The following is a 25,982-nucleotide window of genomic DNA, read 5'->3' on the forward strand; positions in this document are numbered from 1 at the left end:
CACTTAAATCACATACACGTGTAGCATGAGCCTCCCTGGCCGTCATAAGTTCACAAAGAATCAGAGAATACCCTAGATTAAATATGTTTAATCTGAAAAATATTTCCAAGGCTATAATTTACAAAAAGGTAATAAACAGGTATACAATAAATAGCACAAATAAATTAAAAAAAATAAAATAGGAAATAAAAACCAGAGTCCCTACTTACAAGTTCAGCTATTGGCATGTGAGGAGTACACATTCAGAAGAATGGCACATTTCAGTCGTGATAGACCCCCTCAAAGAAATGAACAGTGTACTACTGATACAAGGGATTTTTAAACCATTTCTGGTTGACTCTTCACTCCCCCCCCACCTTAGGAATTTTATTTTCACCTAAGTTAGATGGATGCCCAAAATGATATATGGCTTTCAAAGTAAATTATGGATGTCCTGAGACCTGGCATTTTCACAGACCTGGCGAGTTCTCACCTCTGCTCGTTCGGCCTGGCTAAGTCTAACTCCTCTGAATACACAAACTATTCAGAGATTGTATCTATCTCTGGGCCTGGCTACTTTCAAAAGACTATTGACACTTGCCTAGGTCAGACTCAGGTCAGTTAACCAAATACACTTTGAAAGGTTACATAAAATATTCACAGTGTTATACATAAATTCAACAGAAAATAACAATCAGTCATTAGATATACTATATTTCGTCACACCTCCCCCTAACCTAGGGCACAGAGAACTGTGACCTGTTACTGTCTCTCCTGCCCATTCACCACTTCTGCCCCTTGCTGCGACAGGCCATCTGCGTTTCCATGTTCTGCGCGCTTCAGGTGCTGAATGGTGAAACTGTATTGTTTCGTCACAGTGTGCAATAAGAATTAATTCATTATTAGCCTCCTGTGGCCAATTGTAGTTCTGGTGCCCTGGTCCCTGATTAGTCCATTCTAGTATTTAAAGCAGGGAGATCTTATCCTCCCTGCCGGTTATAGCGCTGAGACTCTCAATTGCTGACCTCTCTTTATCCTGTGGATACTCTATACTGTCCGTTTGCTGATTGATTCCTGTTTTGACCCCTGGCTTGTTTCTGGACCCTGCTTGTACTCTGATTGCCTTGACCTTTGGCTTTGTATTTAGATATCCCTGCTCTCTGCCAGCCCTGACCCTTGGCCTGTCCCTTACTTGCTACAGGCCTCTAACCCAGGAATGCTTCTGACCATCTGATGAAATGAACATTTCATCATGATATTTTTCACAATTTCATGTTAGGTGACAGGGCCAGGGTTTTACATTTTATGATACGCCAGTGTCAAGAAGTAAACATCTGGTTTTAAAAAAGTACTCCACAAATTTAGATTTGTGTATATATTTTGGGAGGATATGTCAAATAAGGTTTTCCTTAGAAGCTTAATAAAAGAAATTTATTTTTACTTGATATCTATTAAATATGGAAAAACGTGGCAAAATAAAAAAAAAACCACACATTTTTTTTCTAAGATTCTGTCCATGTTTACTTTCACATTATCAGGCCTGGTGCATTATATTTTTCCATTAAGTTTTAATGATCTAGTTACATCAAGATTTCAGTTTCCAAATAGGTGTTAATTTTAATGTTTTGCAGGTTACAGGGCAATGAGTATATTTTAACTTTTACAAAAATAGCCAAGAAAGACCTAACTGGTTACAAGAGACCATATTCCCAACACAATAATATACCCAAGGCAAATCTTATATAGATCTGTTGATGCTGCCTGATTGAGGAAAGTCAATTTGGGTCTCCTCTGTTCCTCCATTACATTCTGGCTTGCATATAAAATTATGAACTATACTTTTTTGTTACTATATGAAATGGTTCCTGGCTGTACCACTGGTACACTAGATTTTGTGAATAATCACATGATGCAGATAGGACTGCCATGTTTTCTGGGAAACATAACCTGTCTTCCTAATTCTGTTAGGCCCTGACCAATTAACATTGCAGTCAAATTACCAGCCAGGCTGGTAAAATACCAGCTAATGGGCAACCATAGATCTGTAATCCTACATTTCCATGTGTAATGTTTACCTTAGTTGAAAATTGTGTCATGAATGCTAGCAGTATCTACAGAATGAGTTGGTCATTATAAAATAGCATTCATATTCAATGTTTCTAATTTCTACCACATTTTTTTTGTATCTGCCCACTGGTTAGATTGTATTTAATGAATTCATTGCAAAACTTAAAGTAGCCAACCAAAAAAGCAAGCCTAATAAACAGTTACAAAACAAAAAAACAAAAAACACAATAGCAACATAGGTCAAGACTTGAGAGTGTTGATTAGAGATGTCTTGTTTTAATTCATGCATATACTATTAATAATACTGCAAAAATAGTCAATATTTCCCTTACATCTGTGCCTGAGCTGCAGGCATTATGGGTAAGCTCTAAACCTGTTATTGTGCTTGCAGAACATGCTTAGTTTAACCCATTACTGCTAAACAAAAAACAAATCACATATTACTTTGTAAAAAATATTTATCTATGTAATGTTTGTAAACAGCCTGTAATAAACCCATTTTTATACTAATAAATAAACACTATATCAGTACAACAACAATACATAGAATGACCAATATTATAATATTTCTGTGTTTGAAATATAAAGATTGTATCTCAAAGCTTAAAGGGTTATAATGACAAGTAATTTGTTTAACATTAGGATTAATTAGATGAACAACATGCATAAATAGCAGACTGTCGTTCATCTCCAATGTAAATAAACAATACCAGTACGAATTTGTTCATTAAATCACCGTACAGTACTCACATACTCAGTGCTCATGTTATATAATAATAAAATATATTGCATTTTGCTTGCTGGAGCTTAATGAATGTCATTATTTATAAGAAATACATAAGTATATATATATATATATATATATATATATATATATATATATATATATATATATATCTCTCATTTACCTATATATTTATGTATAAGAAACATATTACTATAGAATAATGTACCAATTACTAGTCCCATGTGAAAACAGTTTATTGGTACTCACCTGCCTTGCTTATACACCTCAGGTATACCTCTTGTCTGCCAATGGACTCTGATCTCAGCACTCACACTCCATGGCCAAAGAACAAATAGAGAGCATATCCCAATAAAGCTAGAGGCAAGCATGATACCTTGTAGCCTATAGCCCAAAAATAATAATAATCACAAACAAAACACTAAGACTAAATTTTGTTTTTTCTTTAAGACACTGGTGGGTCATCTCATTATTAGAAGGATGTTTACCCATACAGAAAAGAAACGCCACTCAGTATTTAATCTGGATGCTCGGGAAAGCAATTTCCACTAAACCTATAAATCTGTCTACGTCAGATGGCTGGGATTTTCAAGCTGTGGAGAATTTGTGTCTCTTTCTGAAACGCTTTTATGCTTGCTGCTTAGGGCAATGCAGAAAATTGTTAAATGGAAGTTGTGGAGCATTTGTACAAAGCTTCAGCTGAGCAACAGTCATGTAATGACCTCCAGAAATCAGCCAGTTAGGATAAAATGTTCCTGTAGCTGCGTGTATAACTATTCCTACCATACAGTATGTGAATGAAGCTCATTTGATTATTAAAAAAACTGTAGAGACTAAAGAATAAAACCTGTTTAAAGCTCCGTATCCAGCACTGCCTTCCTGCAGTTACTACCTCCTTGTTGGGCCAATGATAGACATTTGGCCATCTATGCAACATGTGGCATCACAAACCCAACATCATAGGATAGGAATTTGTTGAAGCACCAATAGTTCTTTGTTGACACAGCTTTGGGTGGCAGGCATAGACAGGACTGAGATGAAGCCATATAATAGGGGTTACATTTATACATTACTTCCAAAAAAGAATTTGGTGATCTTATCCTTAATTCCATCATTAACAAGTATAGTCCAGATGCTGTGTTGTACACTTATGGAAACTGGAGCACAGGGTTCTGTGCGAAAACAAAAGTGCCTTATATATTACTATCATGAATTATAAGTTCCATTTGTCATAACCCCCATCTCAATAACATGGCCTCCTCTTTATCCCTGAGGCACAGATGAACCATAAAAATTCCCTGTGATCCAGCATTTATAAGTGCCTCGCAGCGGGTAATGATTTCATTGACAGAATAGATTGCTAAAGGTCACCTACTAGCAGGGCCATCTTAACATCATGGGCCCCTGGGCAAAGCATTTCACCGGGGCCTAATATGCCTAATATATATATATATATATATATAAAAACTTTCTTAACTTACCTTTCAGTTGCCTTCTTTTCTTCATCGCTGTTGCGGCTGTACTGCGCTGCTCCATGTTGAGCTCACAGTGAATGTCAGGTCATCACAGTAACTGCAAAAGGTTTTGTTTTTTTCCCCCTTTACAGGAGTCCCTGCCTCGTGCCCCCTTGTCCAACTGGGCCCCCGGGCACCTGCCCATCGTGCCCAGTCGGAAAGACGGCCCTGCCTACTAGGTTTACTTCCTGGAAGTGGGTAACAAGAACACAGAAGATGAATGGAGTAACCTGATTTCATCTATAAGCTGCAAAGTGCCCTTTCTTGAAGAATGTATACTGAATGGCAAGCTAAAGTGGCTACCATACTTAAATGTGGTTATACGTGCCGTTTTATATATTTATACCACGTTAACTTTTCCACAAACACATTTAATAATATACATATATAATTGTTGCACAGTATAATTCGTGTGGTACAGAATCATAAATTTTCCAAGGCAATGGACATGCTTTATGTTTTAATTTTTCTACTCCGACAGTGGTGGTAAAAAATATTTTATGACTAAACTTATCATATGCATAGTAAGAGCATTATATAATATATGATGTGCTGAACACGATGATGTAAAGGAAGTCAACTTGTATTCAGATCATTTTAAATATATAATTATTCACTGGGTGCATAAACAGCATGAATAAAACACTGTACAGAAAAAAAAATAAAAAAAAAAATACAAAAATTGAGCTTCAATGCCATATACCCAAATGAGAAAAATAACCCTAGGAAATACATTACAGCTATCCTGTTCAAGTATAGTCTATTGTGATCTAATGTTTCCTCTGGGTCTGGGTCCATCTACAATGGAAAAGCCATTTCTATATTTTCAATGCTTCTAATGCGTAATCTCTGATCAGTGAATGCATTTACATTTTGTCAAGCGTGTAATTGAGTGTTTGTTTGAAAGCAGAGTCATCTGTTGGTTTGGTTTCATAAACACTGTCATAATTTTTATATACTAAATACAGTATGTTGTGTTAAAACGTTCATTCAATAATATGGTATCAAGCTATTGTTTTGGTTTTCTTATGCTGCAGAATACAATGTGCATACTGTCACGGCTATGGATATTTTATGGATCCCTTTTGCCACTACTTAGATGTTATTAGCAGTGGATGGTGGAGGTTGAACAAAACACAGAAGATGTTAGTAGCGTTGCAATATAGTATATTGATAGATGGTATAACAGCAACAGTATAAGATATGTACAACTCAGCAAGCTGAGTACACGGCAGTTCACAAAATACAATGAAATCACGAAAGAAGTTCAGTTGGTAACCAATAGCAACGGCATGAAGATAGACCGCACACAACTTGAATAACGGAACTGACTACTAGCTTGGCAATATATTCTTAACAACAGTCCAGCAACTAATAATCAGCAGAGTAATAAGAATAGCAGTGCCAAACATAGAACCACGGATGACAAGGTAACTTGATTGTAGTTCAATAGAGAATACAGGCAGCCAAGCAGAGAGGTAGTTGAGCCAATCAATATGAGTGCAGATGTAATAGGCAACTCACGAGACAGTTCAGTGTGCAGATGTAGAAGTCCAGTACACAGGTAACAGCCGTAGGAGATTCAGTAAGCAGTGTGGAACCACAAGTACCAGGTATGGCGGTTGTAGATGTAGAAGTCCAGCACACAGGTAACAGCAGTAGGCGATTCAGCCTAGACCAAGGTAGACTGAGTAACACAAAGATCAGGCAATAAGCCCATAACCTTGGGAGGTTAATATAGTGCTCCAGGACCAATGAGGTTTAGGGAGTGGTCCAGATCACAGTAGCTGGGAACACCTGTGAAACTAAGGTCTGAAGGAGAAGCAAGCAGAATCATGGTTCTTAAATGGAAAGTCACAGAGCCGGGACCTGATTAAGGGAGCGGCGTGTGACACATACATTGCTTATTTTCAAGTGAAGTGCACAAAAGTTGTTTTGTTCCCTATTTTGATGTGACATGACTACTTGTTTCTGGTTTTATACCATTGAGTATAGATTTGTGCAGCCAACATTAATACTCCACCCCACATAATATTCATACCACTCCACACCAGCCCTTACATCACATTAAAACTACTCTGGCATAGCATTAATACCCCTACATATAACATTAATCCCCAGACTAAGTTACTTACCAATAATTGAAAACTGATCAGCCACAATGTGCAAAGTAGAGTGGTGGAGAGGATAGAAGTTAGAAGAGGATGTAAGTGGAGAAATACGAAGAGGAGATGAAGGAAGGCAGGTACTCGAGGAATAGATTGCTGATCCACAGTGAAGAGGCCTGTGACTGCGAAGTGCATGCCCTTGCTCCCCCTTCCTTGCTACACCACCTAATTCAGGCACCACTTACACCGAGTGAGAGCCTCAATGTAATAATAACAAATAACAATGGCAATAGTAGGCAGTGGCAATTAGGTTGCTGGATTGCAGGAGTTTTCACAAGATCAAAAAAAAATTGCCATAACTACCGGTGTAGCAAGGGTAGCAGCTATGGAGGTCCTTTCATTATTTAAACTTAATGCTGATGGCCCCAGTGTAGCTACCTTTTTGCTGCTCCAGACCATGCTGTTCTCTGCCATGTCCTCTGAACTCTGAGTAGTGTTCTTGATGATGTGCATTATTTACACAAAGTACATGGGTTGTATCTAGGTAATAATCTGTGAGAAAACTTAGTGAACTAGTGTGATAGGCCAAACAAAATGGCCCCCGAGCTCCATTTTGTAGTTATTGTACTTTTATTTGTATATTACGAAATGCTTATGTAACTAAGGCAGAACCGAGACATGGCAACATATCTGCCATGGTGTTGTCTCACACGCTTACAGAGAATGTATTCTACTTATCAATAAGGTACCAAAGAAAAGTCTGGAATCATGTTTATAACCTTAAATGTAAGTTATTTCCGGGACCCTTATTTACTGGCGATAAAAGCTGGATTACAACCAACAGCCTCAGCCTCACGACCGGACAAACTGCAGCAGTGTCAGGGTTCATCACATTCCAGCTTTCATTAGAAAGGAAGTTAACGTTGATTGAACATATTGCTGAGATGACTATTGAAGCTAAGTATGGCTGGATCACTTATAAACAACTTATTTGTGGCTGGAGCACATTGAAATAACTTATTGTATATATTTTAATTAGCAGCACAGTGCACCACTATATATCATTTCAAATGTACTTATCTTTTTATATTGGCATGTGTGGAAATATATTAACTTCTGAGACAGTATATCATGTTTAGGTTTTGCAACTCTCTGGAGACAGGTAATCTCATGTAAACTAGACCTTTTCATCGCTGAGTGGCTAAAACTTCTGTTGAGCCTGAAAGACAGGATGAGGTAATTATACTTGCTGGTAGACTCCCTATGCAAGTGATCACAGATGACTGAGAATTTGCAAGTTAAATTGTGATCAAAGCAAGATTAGAGAAATGTTATATCCTGGTGGTAAACATTCAATAGAAAACCTCAGGCGGAGTGGTGCCAGTAGCAGCAATGTAAAAAGGTTTTAAACTCTACCAGTCTGATTTATGGGCAGGCTGCATGAAGCACCTGGATTGGTTAGAACGGCAGGAGGATGGAGTACCTCCTACCAGTATATCTGTGTAAAAGTGTATAAACAGCCCACTGTTTGACCATGTATTAATATTATACCATGTGTACTTTCTGGATATCACTAGTACCTCAAACTAGTGTGTAACTGTCTTTTTTAGGACTTTCTGAGCTAATAAACTGCTTAAGGAACCTGCTTTGATGCCTACTTACCTACTGTAATTCCTGTGACCTACAGATTAGACCCAATCTAATCCATTATCCGGCTGCTTTGAGGTTGGGACCCAGAGTCTAATACCAACGCTATGCCCGCTACCCTGCAGCTCCTGCCAGTGTGATAGGCCAGGGGGAACCAACCACAGCAACCCTGATCTGAAGTCAAGAGATCAAGTGTACCAGCAAGGGGGTACACTAGCAGCAAAATTTACTCAGACGGACGCGGTTCTAGGTGGTGGTGAAGGAGCTTAATGGTGGCAGTGAGATGGCGCATTTGGGATAAAGAAAGGGGACGGTGGCAGGGAAAGTCCAGCCGGTCCCCAGCAACACAACAGACAGGGTGGCTTTGGAAGTCCATCCTGTCACACTAAGTATTTACATTAATTTTCTCTTTGTATGTATATTTAGCAAATAAAGAAAAACTTTTTAATAAACCTTGCAGTCACGAGTCTTTAACTCTTTTAACCCAAAAGAATCTGGTTCCACCTGGAACAACTAGGTCAGTGGTACTCAACTTGTACCTGTGCTTCTTTTTCACCCTCACACAGATGCTATCAAGCAAAGTTTTACCCAGGAGGGGTCAGGCCGGTCATGCTTGGAAGAGCAGAGCAGCTACAGCTCTGTCTCTAACCAGCTTATGAGCTTGAGGTTCTCAGAAGGAACCTCTGACTGACTGTGGATGCCCCTGCAGCCTGCTTTCTACAGAGAGAACCAAAGCCAACAGAACTCCTCCTATGGGGCACATGCAGACTCACCCATTCCCCAACTTGGCAAAACCATGTTGCATTGGAAGGGAGGTAAATTTAAAACGTGGGGACAGATTTATAGTTGGGATAGGGCATGTCCTGGATCACCCTTAAATTTTAGTGTAAAAATAAAGCTATCACGTATTTGTGTGCTAGATGAAAAAGCAGCCAGGATTTTCCTTATGAGCAAAATAATAAACTACTGTATTGCTTTAATTTTAAGGCGCACCTTTTTTCCCATATAAACATCTCTAAACCGGGGTTCATCCATCTTAGAATAGCGGGTGCGGCTTAGAATAGCAGACGGAAGCATCACCCCATCCTCTGAATACAGTGGCGCTCTTTGCAAGTGTGGAACCACCATAGTGGAGCTGTATTTCATTCATTTTGATCCCTTACTGCAATCAAAATGTTGTCAAAAAGATTGCACAAAGCTACATTGAAGCGAAAAGTTATTGTGCATCGATCATTGTGTATAATCAAAGCTTTTTTTCTTTGGTTTTTACTGATATTAGTGTGCATCTTACATTCGATGGCGTCTTAGAATTGATGAAATACTGTAATTTGCACGCCTTGCATTGTAACGTGGTTTGTCCAGGAGCAAACTTACTCCTTTTATTTTGCTTGGCTCTCCTTAATGACTCGACCCCATAGTGTTCAAGTCTTTAATTTAAACAAGTATGTTGAGAATAAACCTAGTTCTGCATGTAGGGTAGTAAGCCCCTGCTGCCATGAGGAGGTAGGGTGTGTGATGGGGGCAGGAACTGGTTTCCATCAAGCATCTACAGTCCACAGTAAATGTATATACTGGACACCAGGTGGCCCACAACACATGGCAACCACATCATTTGTTTGTGCCTCATAGTATTGGAAGGCTACCTACACTGCATCCATACCTAGTATTTTTCTCAAACTACTTTTGACTCTTTTGTTTGTGCATACTATTACAACTGGACCTTCCTTAAAACTAATTGAGTAACTCTGTGTCAGGCGCACTGCGTCTCTCCGGGACGGTCGCCTGTGCCGACTCTGAGCTCGTCTGGTTGCCTAGCAACCAGTCGCGTCACTTCCAGCCGCCTGGCCACCACATACAGGCGCAACGGGGCGCTATTATACCTCCTGGCGTTAGCTATGACAGCGCCACTGCGCTCTGCTCCCATTGGTCCACCCATCTATTTAAAGCACTTCCTGTTCCTTCACCTGTGCCGGAGGATCAGGTCTCTACCTGTCCCCAGCATTCCCAGTGTTCCAGTACTTGTCTGTTCCTGAATCTTCCTGCCTGCCTGTGACCCTTGTGACCCGGACCATTTGACTACCCCTTTTGGATCTCCCTGTTGTACTGCGCCTCCAGAACGTTACCAACTCGGCTAGTCTTCCCATCGGATATTCCTTGTGTACCTTCATTGCCAGCACAGTTACTGACCCGGCCCCGCTATCTGACTTGTGGAAGGACCGTGACCTGCCTGTCTTCTACGACAGAGTCCATACCTCCTTGCGGGGGTCCCTGGTGAACACCAAAGGCACATTAGATTTCGCACCTTCTTCTGAGTAGTGCCAACGATAGCAGGTACGCAACATATAGTCGTGACAGTATACTCTTCCCATGACTACGGAGGGGTCTGGGGAGCCCTCAGCCAGGGACCTACTTCTTCACCTGGCTCAACGGGTTGAACAACAAGAGGCAGCCAAAGCACACCTCCTACAGTGTGTCCAAGGTATCGCTACCCGCTTCGATGCTTTACAGGGTTCCCTGCCTACTACTCCAGCCATAACTTCCTCCACGACTGCATCTTCCAGTGTGATTACAATCTCCATGGCCGCCGCCAGCCTGTGCATTCCGGCCCCGAGAAGTTCGATGGAGATCCCAAGCAATGCAGGGGTTTCTTAAACTAATGTGCCATTCAACTTGAATGTAACCCTGGAGCATTCCCTTCAGAACGCACCAAAGTGGCATTCATTATCTCCCTCCTGAGCATTTAAGCACTCGTCTGGGCCTCGCCCCTGTGGGAACGAGGGGATCCTCTCCTTAGCAACATGCCCTCCTTCATCGAAGCCTTTAAGAGAGTCTTTGATGATCCTGGGAGAGTAGCTTCTGCAGCTACCAGTATGCTGAGCCTTTGTCAAGGTAACCTGTCCGTGGGTCAATATGCAGTTCAGTTCCGGACTTTGGCATCTGAACTGAAATGGAACAACGAGGCATTGGTGGCAACATTTTGACAAGGTCTGGTTGAGCGGATCAAAGATGAACTAATTTCCCGGGATCTTCCTTTAGATCTTGATTCCCTTATTGCCCTTTGTATCAAGGTAGACCTGTGTTACCAAGAACGCACGCAAGAACGCTACACTACCAGGCGGACTGTACCTCGTCTTGCTCCTCAATTCCAAAACCCGGTTCTGCCCATGAACGAACCCATGCAAGTTAGATGTTCTCGATTGTCCCCGGAAGAAAGGGAAAGGCGGTTCAAACAATGTCTCTGCCTTTACAGTGGAGATTCCGGACACCTTCTCAGAGCCTGCTCCAAGAGACCGGGAAAACCGTCCTCCTCAACGATGGCAGGGAGGCCATTTTAGAAGAACTTCATATCTGTCACTCTCATTTCTGGGCTTTAAATTCCTGTACTACCTTTGTGTCAACCGTTGCCATTAATGGCAGTGGACGGTAACCGTGTCGCCAACGGTTCCATCTCCTCCGTCACCTCTTCAATTTGGTTGATGGTAGGAGCTCTTCATAGCGAGATGATTCAGTTCTTAGTGTTGCCTAAATCCATTAATCCTCTTATCTTGGGACTACCCTGGTTACGGATGCATTCACCACAGATGGATTGGGGTCGTGCTCAGGTTACCCGATCAGGTTCAGAATGTCATCACAGATGCATGTCCAGAGTTTTTTCTCCCGGATCTCGGGTGATTGCTCATTCTACAGGTATTGATTCTGTCCTTCCGGCTGCCTACACTGAGTTTCAGGTCGTGTTCAGCAAGATTGAAACTGAGACCTTACCCCCTGTCCCCCATCGTCCCTGGGACTGTTTCATCATTCTGACTCCTGATCAACCAATACCCAAAGGGTGAACTTATCCTTTGTCCCATCCCGAGACTTTGGCAATAATTCAATATATCGCTGAGAACCTGAAATGTGGGTTCATCCGCAAGTCCACTTTTCTGGCCGGGCCGGATTCTTCTTTGTCAAGAAAAAAGATGGGTCACTCCGCCCGTGCATTGACTATCGTTCCCTCAATCGCATTACAGTCAAGAATCGGTATCCTCTACCCCTTATCTCCTATCTCTTTGACAGAATCAGTGGATCTCAAATTTTCACCAAATTAGACGCTCAAGGGGCCTACAACCTGATTTATATCAAGAAGGGTGACGAGTGGAAGGGGGCCTTCAATAACAGGGATGGCCATTTCGAGTACTTGGTAATGCACTTTGGCCTATGCAATGCCCCTGCCATCTTTCAAAAATTTGTCAATGACATCTTTCAGGATTTCCTTTACACATCTGAAGTGGTCTATTTGGATGATATCTTGGTGTTCTCTAAAGATCTGAGTTCTCATCAGGAACAAGTGAAAGAAGTCTTACGTAGACTACGTGAACACCATCTCTATTGCAAACTGGAGAAATGTGTCTTCGAAGTATCCCAAGTACCTTTCCTTGGTTTTATTGTGTCTGACTCAGGACTACAGATGGATCCTAACAAAGTGTCTGCTATCTTAGATCGGCCTCAACTGCAGGGTCTCAAAGTGATTCGGAGATTCATCGGCTTCGCTAACTATTATCGGCAGTTCATCCAAGATTTCTCCTCCATTATCGCTCCTATCACAGCGTTAACTGGGAAATCTGTTAACCCTAAGATCTGGTCTCCAGAAGCCATCTCTGATTTTGCCACCCTAAATAAAGCATTTTCCTCGGCTTCAGTCTTCTCCCAGCCAGACGAGGAATGACCTTTCTTTGTGGAAATTGATGCCTCTTCGGTGGGCATTGGTGCCGTGGTATTTCAAAAGACTTCATCTAGTACTAATTCTCCAAGCGGGTTTTTCTCCAGATGGTTCCTTCCTAGTGAAATCAATTATGGAATCAGGGATAAAGAACTCCTTGCTATTAAAGCTTCGCTACAGGAATGGCATCATTTATTGGAGGGTGTCTTATATCCCGTTACCATATTTACAGATCTTCGGAATTTGGTATTCATTCGTGAAGCTCACTGCCTAAATCCATGGGAAGCTAGCTGGGCATCCTTCTTTGCTCGCTTCAACATGACCCTCACATTCTGTCCAGGTGCTAAAAACAGGCCAGCAGACGCCTTATCTCGCTGTTTTGATGATTCTAATCGCCTAAATCCATTAGCTCCTCAATGTATTATCGATCCCTCTAATATCGTGGCTTTTACCAGAACCAAGACATCCATTCCTCCATCCAGACGATTTTTTGTGGAACCACATCTGCGACTCAAGACTTTACAGTGGCCTCACTCCTCCCGCATCGCCGGCCACGCCGGAGTAAAAAAGACCACAATACTACTCTGTCGCCATTTCTAGTGGCCCACTATACGTATAGACGTACGTGAGTTTATTGCAGGTTGCACCATCTGTGCCCAACACAAAACATCCTGGAAGGCCCCTGCTGGCTGTTATGCATGTTTTGTCGCTATCCAATAACGATTGTCGAATCTCGATTTGTGTTTCCAACGCACAAATATTTATTCTCAAAAAGTAGCAGAATAATTCAAGCGAAATAATAATAAGTACAGCCGTTACTTGTCGCAGGCGTTCTGGATCCAGTGAACAGTCATTTAGGTCTGAAGTCTGTGGTCAATGTGACTGAATACTAAATAAAAGCTACTGCTTATATGCAAACAGAAATACAGTAAAACAATGCAGATGGTATGGCTTGCTTCTATTGGTCCAGGCTTCAGGAAAGTCCAGGGGGTTGCAGATCATAGGCTAGTTCAAACTAAAGAATCCAAAGGTGGGGTCATCTCTCCAGGGGATGTGCTCCTTTCTTCCCGCCAAGGCTCCAGTTACAACTAGTCTATTAGCATTTTATAGTCAGCATCATATTAAAGGTTTATTCCCTAACATCAATAACTAGAGTATTGAATGTGTGATCTCTTCGCCGAATACACCGGGCAGCTGCTGATGTAAAGGGGATTACTGGATGTATGAATTAAAATCCCTTGTTGCAACAGCCTCTCAATAACAGGATATACCCCTAGTTCCACCTCCGGTTTTAATGGATACTGTGGGATTTTTGGAGCTATCCTACCACTTTTTAGATTTACATCACAGGAGCTACATTTGCCATCAATCCAGTGTCCTGTCCATCTCTGGTCCATAGGGAACCCGGTATTTCCAGCAACATCCCCTTTACTTGTTTCCTACCAGCTATGTCAACTATCATTGTTGGTTCTTCTCTCAGACTCTCAGTTAACCTCACTGGCTGTAGACTACAGGTATGACCTGACCCCTAGCGCTGACTATCGCTTTCCCGCGCAGCATTTGCTGCTATTACATGCGCGGGTAGATGTAAGTCTTCTAGGCTATGTGAATTCCTCCTTGGAGGATATCTATGTGACCCTCCATTAGAATTGTATCTTCCCTTTTTACAATCTTTCCTCATATGTCCTTCTTCTTTGCAATTATAACATCTGAACATTCTAGGTTTCCTTTCATGTGGGTTATATGCTGGTGGTCGTGTATGTATTCCCTCTAACGCTTGTATACTCACCGTCATCAACCTGCCACTCTTCTCTTCCCTCTTCCTAAAAATATTTTTGTCGTGTTACACGGCAATCTCTCTAAGAGAATCTACCGTGCTACCCCTCCAACCAGGTGTTGAGGTCTGTACCCTTGTCTTTAGGTTTTCCTTTAAACCATCCATCAGTACCGTTACAGCTACTTCCCTGAGATGTGGATTCTCCTTTATATCTGATATCCCAGTAAACTGTGTCATTGATGCAAGAGCTCTAGCAAAATAGTCCGCTGCAGTTTCACTATCTTTCTGCTTAATGGTGAAAATTTTACTCCAATTTACTACTACTGGAAAATAGATGGCTAAATGTGAGACAATTTTTTCTATATTCTCTTGATTAACCTCATCTGTCACAGTGTCGTCTTCCTCCAACAAACAATCTTTAATACATTTTTGTATGTTAGTATTGGGAGGAAGACATGCCCTCAACACCACACGCCAATCCTTATTGGTAGGTTTGTGTGCATTTCCTAAGTCTTTAACAAACTTCTGACACTTAGCCAACTTTTTTTTAGGATCTGGGAATTCAGTCATAATGGAACGTAATTCTGATCTAGTCCAAGGACAATGCATTGTAACATTTCTTAAAGGAACTACACCATCCTTATCCGCTTTCCCATTGGGAACTGATATTGTGCGGACAGGATACTATCTTCAGGATTAACTACTTCAGTACTTTGGAGGTTTTCCCTCCTAGTGGTCACACTACTCTCAACTATCTCAGCCATTGCCCCCTTTCCATACTTACGCTGAACCTCTAGCATATTAACAGCATGGGCAATGGCTGAAATTACAGTGGGTTCATCCTCTTCTTCAGAAACACTTGCTTTAAACTGACTTAAAACAGGATATAACTTAGCAATTTCCTTTTTTTCATTTTTAATAACGGCTGTACTTACACCTCCCGCCACATAAGGTGGCAGGGGCGTGCTTGCGCTGAGTTCTCCACGCTTCTCAACGGCTACTTCCGTTGTGCGTGCACTTTTCGCCGCGCCTAGTTCCGCTGTGCACTCGCTTCCCTGTCACGTGTTGCCTTCCATTTGCCACAATTTCAAACAATCTTTATGTTTATTTCTCACTTTCGTTGACTTAATCAACCACACTTTATCTTTTACGTTATTTAGTACCTCTGCATTAAAACTCCCTATTGTTGGGAAAGGCCTAACACAATCCTTGGTCATCTTGACCCACGTGTCGCAATACGCAGTTGCGTATGCACCATACTTCGTACACATGAGAAACCTCGCTGAACCAATAGGCCCTTCCTTAGGCAGTACCTCGGCCATCTCTAGCATCTGCTTAGCACCCATGCTGAACAATAGGGTTCCAGAAATATCACAATATCCTGCCACAAAATAGGGTTCCAGAAATATCACAATATCCTGGCACTACTTTCAACACTCTGCCACCCGCAATCTACCGCTAGAGATATTTTACCGGCCTGTGGACGTATTTGCTACAAGCCGCGTCCACTCGCTTTCTCTCGTCTTAAACAAGGTCCCCTAATACAGAAATATCAATGCGGACTAAAGGGTTATCAGCTCCTCGATTACCCCTGACTCTCCAACAAAATCTGCTGAGTTTATTACAACTGGCAGCATCCGGTAAAGTCAATTACCAGCCTTACCAACTTAATTCCTTCTCGTGCTCCCAAGTCGCGAACACGGCTTTCCTTGCCACGCCTTCCGATCGCAACACTTAAAGATACGAGTTATTAGTAAACGATGCGATTACTCTTGTGTGCGCGTCGCGAAAACTTGCTTTGCTTCCGCCACCAGTATACCTGCCTTGTATACCGTACACCAGTTGGGCACCTGCCTCGTCAGACAGCAACTGACACTCTATTCAACAATAGATCAAAACCTCGGTGTATATTAAAGTCACCAAATCACGCGACATACACCTTTTCTGTGCAGAAAATCAAAGTTCCCAACAATAGTAATAATGTTCCAGAGATTTTAACAAGTGATTATACTATGCATGTATAACAACTATCAAAACAATTGTTAAACCACATGGAAAATGTACCGGAAGTTCATATACGCTAGGCAGGAAGTATACATACGCTAAGCAATACAATATATTAAAACGCAATATGACAATAAAAAGAAACAGTTTTCTCTTTTGTCCCTAGATTCCAGTTAGCGCACCTTCAGATTATGCAAAACGGACATTCGGTTTCACAACACAGAGTAAAAATCAGGTTTTGAACACATTGTGTTCTTACCCGTATATGACGCGTCTCCACCCTTTGTTGCGGAACCGAAATCCGTTGGTCTTGCGTATCGTCCGGCAACATAACCTCTGCCGCGAGCCCCCAAATTGTTATGCACGTTTTGTCGTTATCCAATAACGATTGTCGAATCTCGATTTGTGTTTCCAACGCACAAATATTTATACTCAAAAAGTAGCAGAATAATTCAAGCGAAATAATAATAAGTACAGCCGTTACTTATCGCAGTCGCTCTAGATCCAGCGAACAGTCATTCAGGTCTGAAGTCTGTGGTCAATGTGACTGAACACTAGATGAAAGCTACTGCTTATATGCAAACAGAAATACAGTAAAACAATGTAGATGGTATGGCTTGCTTCTATTGGTCCAGGCTTCAGGAAGGTCCAGGGTGTTGCAGATCATAGGCTAGTTCAAACTAAAGAATCCAAAGGTGGGGGTCATCTCTCCAGGGGATGTGCTCCTTTCTTCCCGCCAAGGCTCCAGTTACAACTAGTCTATTAGCATTTTATAGTCAGCATCTGTAACGGGCACTAGGAGTTTTACCCAGAATTCACCAGGTGTAGCTACACTTACCAGAAGTGCGGACCACTGGGTAATGTGGTGAATCAGTGGCACCATACAGTAGAATAGAGGAAAGGAATGTCAATAGTATAAATGCTGAGTCTTGGCACCGTGGAACTGTGATGGTACAGCAGTTTAGTAAACAGGATAAAATGGGGAAAGAGTCCAAGTGCCTTAGCACGCAGGTAGCATATAGCAGGCCAGTACTTGATAACTGGATAACGTTAGGCAAAGGCCAATCAACAATATAGTCGAAGAGTCAGCGACTTGCAGCTACAATACAGAGGCACTTGTAGACTTTAGTCCAGCTAATAGGTACCATACAGAGTAGTAGCTATATCACAAGGAAACATGAATGGTCTACAGCTGGTAAGTTTCACCACTGATATGTAGAGAAGACTTGTCCAGCGCAGGTGTGTAACAGAATAGCGTGAGTGGTCTGCAATTGGCAAGTTGTACCACTGATGTGAAGGGAAGACTTGTCCAGGCGCAGGCATGGAACAGAGTAATGTGAGTGGTCTGCAATAGGCAAGTTTTACCACTGATGTGTAGAGAAGACTTGTCCAGGTGCAGGCGTGGAACGGAGTTAGCGAGAGTAGTCTGCAGCGGGTAAGTTCTACTACCGATGTGGAGAGGAGACTTGTCCAAAAGCAGGCAGGTAACGGAGGTAGCGAGAGTAGTCTGCAGCGGGTAAGTTCTACTACCGATGTGGAGAGGAGACTTGTCCAGGAGCAGGCAGGTAACGGAGGTAGCGAGAGTAGTCTGCAGCGGGTAAGTTCTACTACCGATGTGGAGAGGAGACTTGTCCAGAGCAAACGGATAACACGAGCAGAAACAGGAAACACCTCAGAGTCTCAAGGAATGAGAACCAAGAACAGGCAAAGGTAATAAGGCAACAGGTGCCTTAAGTACTGAGAGGTTATTAATTAACCAATGAGACTAGAGGCAAGGTATTAACAGTTCAGGGTTTCTGCACATGCGCAATCTTAGTCAAGATGGCGGACGGCCGCGGCTCAGGAGAGGCGCCAGCAGAAGCGAGAGAGACCCATGTCCCAACCTAGAGGCACTAACAGTCTGGTGAGTGACAGCATCATATTAAAGGTTTATTCCCTAACATCAATAACTAGAGTATGCAATGTGCGATCTCTTCGCCGAATACACCAGACAGCTGCTGACGTAAAGGGGATTAATATGATCAGACATGACACATTTCCTTTAACCTGAACCATATGTATCACTAATATGCACATAACTTATAATATTATTATTATTATTATAATCGTTTATTTGTAAGGCGCCACATGGTTTCCACAGCGCTGTACACAGTACAAACAGTAGACCATACAGGGCAAAACAGTACAGAACATTAAACATAAAATACCAATACTTCGTAAACTCCGGGCAGGCAAATACAGTAGAGACGGAGTGGAAGAACAGGTATGGAGACAGGAGGAAAGAGGGCCCTGCTCATACGAGCTTACATCCTAAGGGAGGGTGGGTTTATTACACATAAACACTACTATATTTCGACATAACTAACTATGTGTTGCAACTACAATTAATGTGTACTATTTACAAATGTGTGTGTTTGTGCGAATGTATACAAAAGTGTAAAAACTGTTATTGCCTTATGTTGCAGCTGGATACGCCCTTCCACGCCGTAGCATGCTCTACGCATAATTTCAGACAAAGACAATCAAGTTTGCTCGATATTAATTGAAATGACTTTATCCAATTTGCTGACTTCAACATGGTTTACTTCGCCCACTTCCTATACCCAATACTCCCTGGGAAAGTATAGCGATGGACTTTATTACCGACTTCCTTTGCAGTTCCGGATTCAATACTATCTGGGTTGTCATCGACCGGTTTTCCAAGATGGCTCACTTCATTCCTCTCACCGGTCTACCTTCAGCCAGTTGTATATCATATTTATTAAAGAAATCTTTAGATTACACGGCTGCCCCAAGGTGATCATCTCCAATCGAGGAGTCCAGTTTACCTCCCAATTCTGGAGGTCCTTCTGTAAAAACTGGGTACAGAATTGAAATTCTCTTCGGGGTATCATCCTCAGACTCATGGCCAGACTGAACTAGTTAACCAAGACTTAGAGACCTTTCTTTGCTGCTTTACCTCAAACAATCAGAGCAAATGGTCACAGTTTCTTCCCTGGGCAGAGTTTTCGCACAACCAGCACGTCCACAAATCCACCGGCTTCTCCCCATTCTTCATTGTGACCAGGACACATCCTACTGTTTCGGTTCCCTTCCCTATCTCCACCTCCTCAATTCCAATGGTGGATACCCTCTATCGAGAATTTGCCCTTATCTGGGCTAAAACCAAGACAGCCCTGCAGAAAGCTACACAGCACCACAAGACTTTTGCGGATCGTCACCGAAGACCTACTCCTCTATTAAGAGTAGGGGACCAAGTATGGCTGTCTACTAAGGATTTGAAACTAAAAGTTTTGTCTATGAAGATGGCTCCACGTTCCATTGGTCCCTATACCATCACACAGGTCATCAATCCTGTCTGCGTCAAACTAAAGCTACCTGCTTCTTTACGGTGCTACAACACCTTCCATGTATCATTACTTCAACCGCTGGTGTTTAACAAATTCTTTCTACTCCCTTCTCAACCGCCTCCGGTTCAATCTTCTTCTGGAACAGAGTTTGAGATCGGCAGAATCCTGGATTCCCGTGTTTGCTATGTCCGGCAGCAATTCCTTGTTCATTAAGGGGATTTTGGTCCTGAGGAGAGATCTTGGGTGGACAAATTGAATCTTCCTACCCCCTTTCTACTCAAAAGATTTCTTCAACAGGGAGGAGGAGGAGGAGGGTATACTGTCAGGCGCCGCCTCGCGATCTCACCGGGACGGTCGCCTGTGCCGACTCTCAGCAAGTCTGTTGCCTAGTAACCAGACGCGTCACTTCAGGCCATCTGGCCACTGCATAAATGCGTGTCCTGTTGCTAGGCAACGGGACGCTATTATACCTCCTGGAGCTAGCTATGACAGTGCCACTGTGCTCTGCTCCCATTGGTCCCACCCATCTATTTAAAGCACTTCCTGGCCCTTCACTAGTGCCAGAGTATCAGGTCTCTACCTGCCTCCAGCATTCCCAGTGTTTTCTAGTACTTGTCTGTTCCTGAATCTTCCTGCCTGCCTGTGACCCTTGTTACCCGGACCGTTTGACTACTCCTTTTGGATCTCCCTGTTGTACTACGCCTCCAGAATGTTACCGACCCGGCTTGTCTCACCATCCCATCGAATATTCCTGGTGTACCTTCATTGCCAGCACAGTTACCAACCCGGCTTGCCTGACAACTCCTCTTTCATGCCTCGTTATCTGACTCGTGAAAGGACCGCGGCCTTCGTGTCTCCTGCAGCGAAGTCCATACCTCCTTGCAGGGGTCCCTGGTGAACACCAGGGGCACGTTAGATTCCGCACCTTCTTCTGAGTAGTGCCAACGATAGCAGGTACACAACATATAGTCGTGACACTCTGCACTAAATATTAAGCATATTATCTGGAGCATACATTCTCATGTATTCCCATGTCGTTTATTCCTTTTGGATTTCATTTTTAAATGTGATATTTTCATTCTCAATGCTTCTGAAATGCATTCACTTTGCAGCTATTATACACATGGGTGAATCTTTATAGATTTAAGACATTATTATTAATATTTACTTATATAGGGCTGACATCTACAGTACGGCAAATAATGTGTTATATGACATATGCAAATACCGACATATGCAAACATATATAGAAGGAAACAGAAAGAGTCTGTCGCACCAATTATTAGGAGTTATGTTCCCTAAAGTTACATATATAGTAACCACAATTGTCTGTTGGCTTATATTTTACTTCTTCGGGGTGCCACCAAAAACTTGAGCATCATGTTCAAGGAAAAACCAAAATGTTTGTTTGAAGATTGGTGCACTATAATTCTCTTGCATAAACTTGGATAATATGAACTTAAAAGGGACGTCTGAAGCTAATAAAAAACAACTTTTAATCCATATCATTAAAATATTATTTTAAAACAGTGAAATATATATAAAAAAAAGTGCAAGTGATCAACAAAATATGTGTTATAAAATTACTCGGTATACCTCATTCAATTTTTTAAGTAATTTAGAGATAATGCTAACCTATATGATCATAGGTTAAGATGAATTCCTTGAGGGATAAAAATTAACTTTTCATGCCATATATTTGACTATCCTATGTATTCATCTTATTCCTAATGGATAAGGTTTAATTATTCCTTTAATCCATATGACTACTGAATATGGCTGGTAGCTTCTAGTATTTTGGTATCAGCTATCTCCACATACAGATGTGGGAAATAGTAGCTGTGTACCTGTTTTTTGCCGGCCTGATATCTGTTACATGCTATCACAGCGTGAGAGCTGCAGTTTATATGGGGAATGTGTTGCTACCTGCCTGCTAATGCTCCATACTAACTGTGGGTTTAAAGGAGCTTAGAGCCAAATCTCGTAAGGCAGCATGAGAGCTCCAGTGTATACGGTGGAGTGTATTGCTACCTGCCTGCTAATGCTCCAAACTAACTGTAGGTTTAATGGAGCTTAAAGACAAATCTAGTAGGCAATCTCTTTCCATAGATAGGGTTGAGGTATAGCCAGCAAAAACGCCAATGCACATTTCGCTGGTTAGTTGCTTTATCAAGGCAAAGCAGACTGTCCAAGGCACAGGATGTGGACTGCAACAATCAATGATTGTTGTAGTCCACATCCTGTGCCTTGGACAGTCTGCTTCAATGATTGTTGCAGTCCACATCCTGTGCCTTGGACAGTCTGCTTCAATGATTGTTGCAGTCCACATCCTGTGCCTTGGACAGTCTACTTTCCAGTATTTGTGCCTCTGTATCCTTGGGTCTATCTGCTACCACTAGTATGCTACTCACAGTTTGCCTGCATTCTTCAAGCCTCCAGTTCTCTGCCTGTGTCTGGATATCATTTATATTCAGATTAATGTTGCCGCTGTTCAGTCTATTCTGTGTGCCCATTCATCAACGCGTTAACTAAATAGCAATGAATGTATGAAGAATCAGCACACTAAACAGATAAGCGATAAAGATTTACTATCTGGTACGCATTTGCACTATTGGAGAGGATTGGTGTCCTTGGGATATGCATGAAGGCTCTGTTCACTATCTGCTCTATGTGTTCACATCTTTACTGTATTGGTTATGAGATCTATACTTCCACATATTTATGATATATGTGAAACTTTTTTTTTATTTTGCTATCTATATGTGTAATCGGTATTGTTGACATAACAGTACTACACTATTGTGGCGCCCTATCCCATTTGTTTTACTTCTCAGATTAACTTTAGATTCACCATCTGTTTATTGGGAACTGGCAGCAGCCTGAAAATTGGCAAGTGTGTATGAAAAAACTAACTATTGTGACATTTTATATATATATATATATATATATATATATATATATATATATATCATAATCTGTAGTAATACCACTTATAATCATGCATGCCACTTTTCTAAAAGCCAGATTACTTCTATCATCCATACATTATTCACAAATAAGATTATGATTCATAAAAAGACTGTTTAGTTTTTATTTTCATTGAGTGTGTGTGTATGTGTGTGTTAGGAAATATAGACTGTAAGCCCCAATGGGGCAGGGACTGATGTGAGTGAGTTCTCTGTACAGAGCTGCGGAATTAGTGGCGCTATATAAATAAATGGTGATAATGATAATGATGATGATGACTCCTGCCGGTTGGATCGTTCCCATCAAAAGATCATCCTCGCTTCTTGTTTCAATAATTCCTGTCTGATATCTCTACCTCTAATATCCAAACTAACTTATCCCATGCCATAAACAATTGAATTATTGAGGACTACTATTATGTCTTTTTAAAAAATGTCTGGCTACTGTAGTTAGTGTTTTCATCCTTCTAGCATCCTGTGCTGCATTGCGGGTGTTTCCTATGTGTTCCAGCAATCTATGTTTTAGAGGTCTACTTGTCATTCCTATATAACTGAGATTGCAGGTACAGGTGAGGCAATAAATTACCCCCTGTGTATCACATGAAATTAATTAATTAATGAAAGTATTGATAGTATGATTATTGTTAAATTTATCCTCAAATTGTTTCGTTTTCTTAGCATATTTGCATGTCTTGCATTTACCGCATGGAAAAAAATCTGTTGGTTTTATTCATAATCATACTTTTTTGTGTTCTATCTTGGAAATGGCTATGCACCAAAAGGTCCCATAATTTTTTGGATCTTTGCCAGTTAGTAAGTATTTGGTCCCCTATGACTTCATGAAGATCTGAATCCAGTTGTAAAACATGGCTATGTTCCTGTATAATATATTGTATCCCATACCATTGATTATTAAAGGTACACGTGAATCTAATTTGATCCTATTTCTTTGTTTTTCTTTGTGGGAAAATAAGATCATCCCTTTTCACCTTATTTGTCTCATTATAACATTTTTTTTTATAGTTTTTAGACTATATTCTCTTTTGGAGAGTCTAATACATAACTCATCCGCTTTCTTTTTAAAAATAAGTAAATCATCCACAATTGCGTCTTGTACGCAAACACTTGTCTTTAGACGGCTTTTGATTGTTGACGGGAGGTGAGAGCTGGAGGCATGGAGAATACTGTTAGTAGCCATCTCTTTTCTGAACATGTCTGTTGACAGTTCATTCTAAACTGTAATAAATATTGTTAGATCAAGAAAAGTGACTTTCTCAGAGTTTATATCAAAGGTCAATTTTAAATTGATTTTGTTGTTATTCAAGTAATTTATAAATGCAACAAAAGTTTCTTTATCTTCTTCCTAGATGATAAATATGTTGTCAATAAATCTTAACCATATTGCAACATACTGCCTATACCTCTCATTTTCAGTAGTGAATACTGTTTCCCGCTCGCACCAGCCTAAGTAAATATTGGCATAGGTGGGGGCACATGTTGTCCCCATTGCTGTGCCCCTTACCTGTAAGAAAAACTTATTATCAAAAGTGAAATAATTTGTTGGCAAAACAAATTCTAACAGTTTCAGAATAAAGTTGTTATGTTTATTTTTTACTTTAGTCTCTAAAGCTTGTTTGACCGCCTCAAGGCCAATTTCATGTTTGATGCTGGTATATAATGCCTCAATATTACAGGTACATAGACATGTATTGTGCATAACAGTAATATTTTGTAATTTTTCAAGGACATCAAGAGTTTCTCTGACATATGATGGTAGGGTAAGAACAAATTCTTAGATGGACAGCTACATACATGCTCCCTTTTTCAGTTAGATTCCCTAAGCCTGAGACGATTGGTTTACCCAATGGTCTTTTTTCATTTTTGTGTACCTTAGGAAGTATGTAAAATGTAGATGTTTTAGGGTTTTCCAGCCACAGGAATACAAAATCTCTTTTATTAATTGTTCCTTCCATAAGAGCTGTTTTAATAAGGTCCTGATAAGTTTTCAAAAGGAGAGTGGTGGGATTAGAGGCCATTTGTTGATAACATTCAGTATTATTCAGTTGTCTATAAGCTTAATTGTTGTATTCTGCTGCTACCAGATGACTATGTTTCCTCCCTTATCTGATTGTTTGATTATAACATCTTCCCACTTACTAATTTCTCTCAAAGCTTTTCTCTCTTTTGTCGTGATGTTGCTACATCTCAGATTTGGTTTACAAATCAGATCATCAAGGTCTTTAGAGACTAGTTCGAAATATATTGATACTTGTGGGCATGTCGTGAGGTTGCGACAAAAAGTGGATTTATTTTTTAAGATTTTCTTTTGCTGCATCGGATCTAATTCATAGTCTCAATGAACTGATTACCATTATAATTCTTCTAGTATTGTTATTGCCTCTTGTTCTTGTATATAAAAGGGACTTTGTTGTATACCTCCCATGTTTTCATTAAGGGTAGAGGAGGCATTACTTTCTCCGTCCAAAAGTATTTCTTGTTTCTGTTTGAAAAATTTGTGCAATAATATTTTCCTCCTTCTCTCCCCCATATTTACTGAGGGAGAGAAGGATAGGCATGCATTTGGAATGAACAGACATTTGTGTCTGTGTTATATGCAAACATATGCAAATACACACTGATGTATGTGTTTAATATTTAATGCTAGTAAGACCATGTCAGCTGGAATTTAATGCTCTTATCTTGAATTATAGTAAAATTCCATAAGATTAGTAAACATAATTTGCATGTCTACTTGTCAAGTAATAGCTTCACATTGAATACAACCTATTATTAGCTTGAAGAAATTTTTATCCAAAATTGAATGCTCTTACACTAAAGATAGACTAATTTCTACCCATCAATAAGTTTACAATGATTTGGTGCCCTAGGGAGTTTATTCACTTTGGTTCACACATTAACAAACTATCTAATATTATTTGACCATATAGAACATTTCTCCTCTTTCTCTTACCTAAAACCTTTCTTCTTTTTAAAATAAGTTCACCCAGATCAATTATCAGTTAAATGTTATCATAGGATATTCAGCAGAGAATACATTTTTGTAATTTCTTTCATTGGTGATTTTAATTATTATTATGTTAAATTAATTATATGAGAAATTTCATA

The 25,982-nt window shown here is 40.8% G+C and overlaps 1 protein-coding gene across 4 annotated transcripts in view; it reads right to left on the reverse strand.

Moving 5' to 3' along the window:
* The window catches only part of GABRR1 (gamma-aminobutyric acid type A receptor subunit rho1), a 188,848-nt gene that overhangs the window by 109,865 nt on the left and 53,001 nt on the right, over positions 1–25,982 (reverse strand). For 2 of the 4 annotated variants that reach the window (XM_075202769.1, XM_075202767.1), the window contains exon 1: positions 3,041–3,462. The exons of 1 other annotated variant lie outside the window; for it this stretch is intronic. In XM_075202769.1, the coding sequence (XP_075058870.1) occupies positions 3,041–3,162 (122 nt within the window). In that variant the 5' untranslated portion in view covers positions 3,163–3,462. Of the gene's footprint in view, positions 1–3,040; positions 3,463–25,982 lie in introns of those variants that run through there. One more of the 4 variants, XM_075202770.1, reaches the window with a different exon arrangement.

The sequence above is a fragment of the Mixophyes fleayi genome, chromosome 3 (assembly GCF_038048845.1).
Source record: "Mixophyes fleayi isolate aMixFle1 chromosome 3, aMixFle1.hap1, whole genome shotgun sequence".
Lineage (NCBI taxonomy): Eukaryota > Metazoa > Chordata > Amphibia > Anura > Limnodynastidae > Mixophyes > Mixophyes fleayi.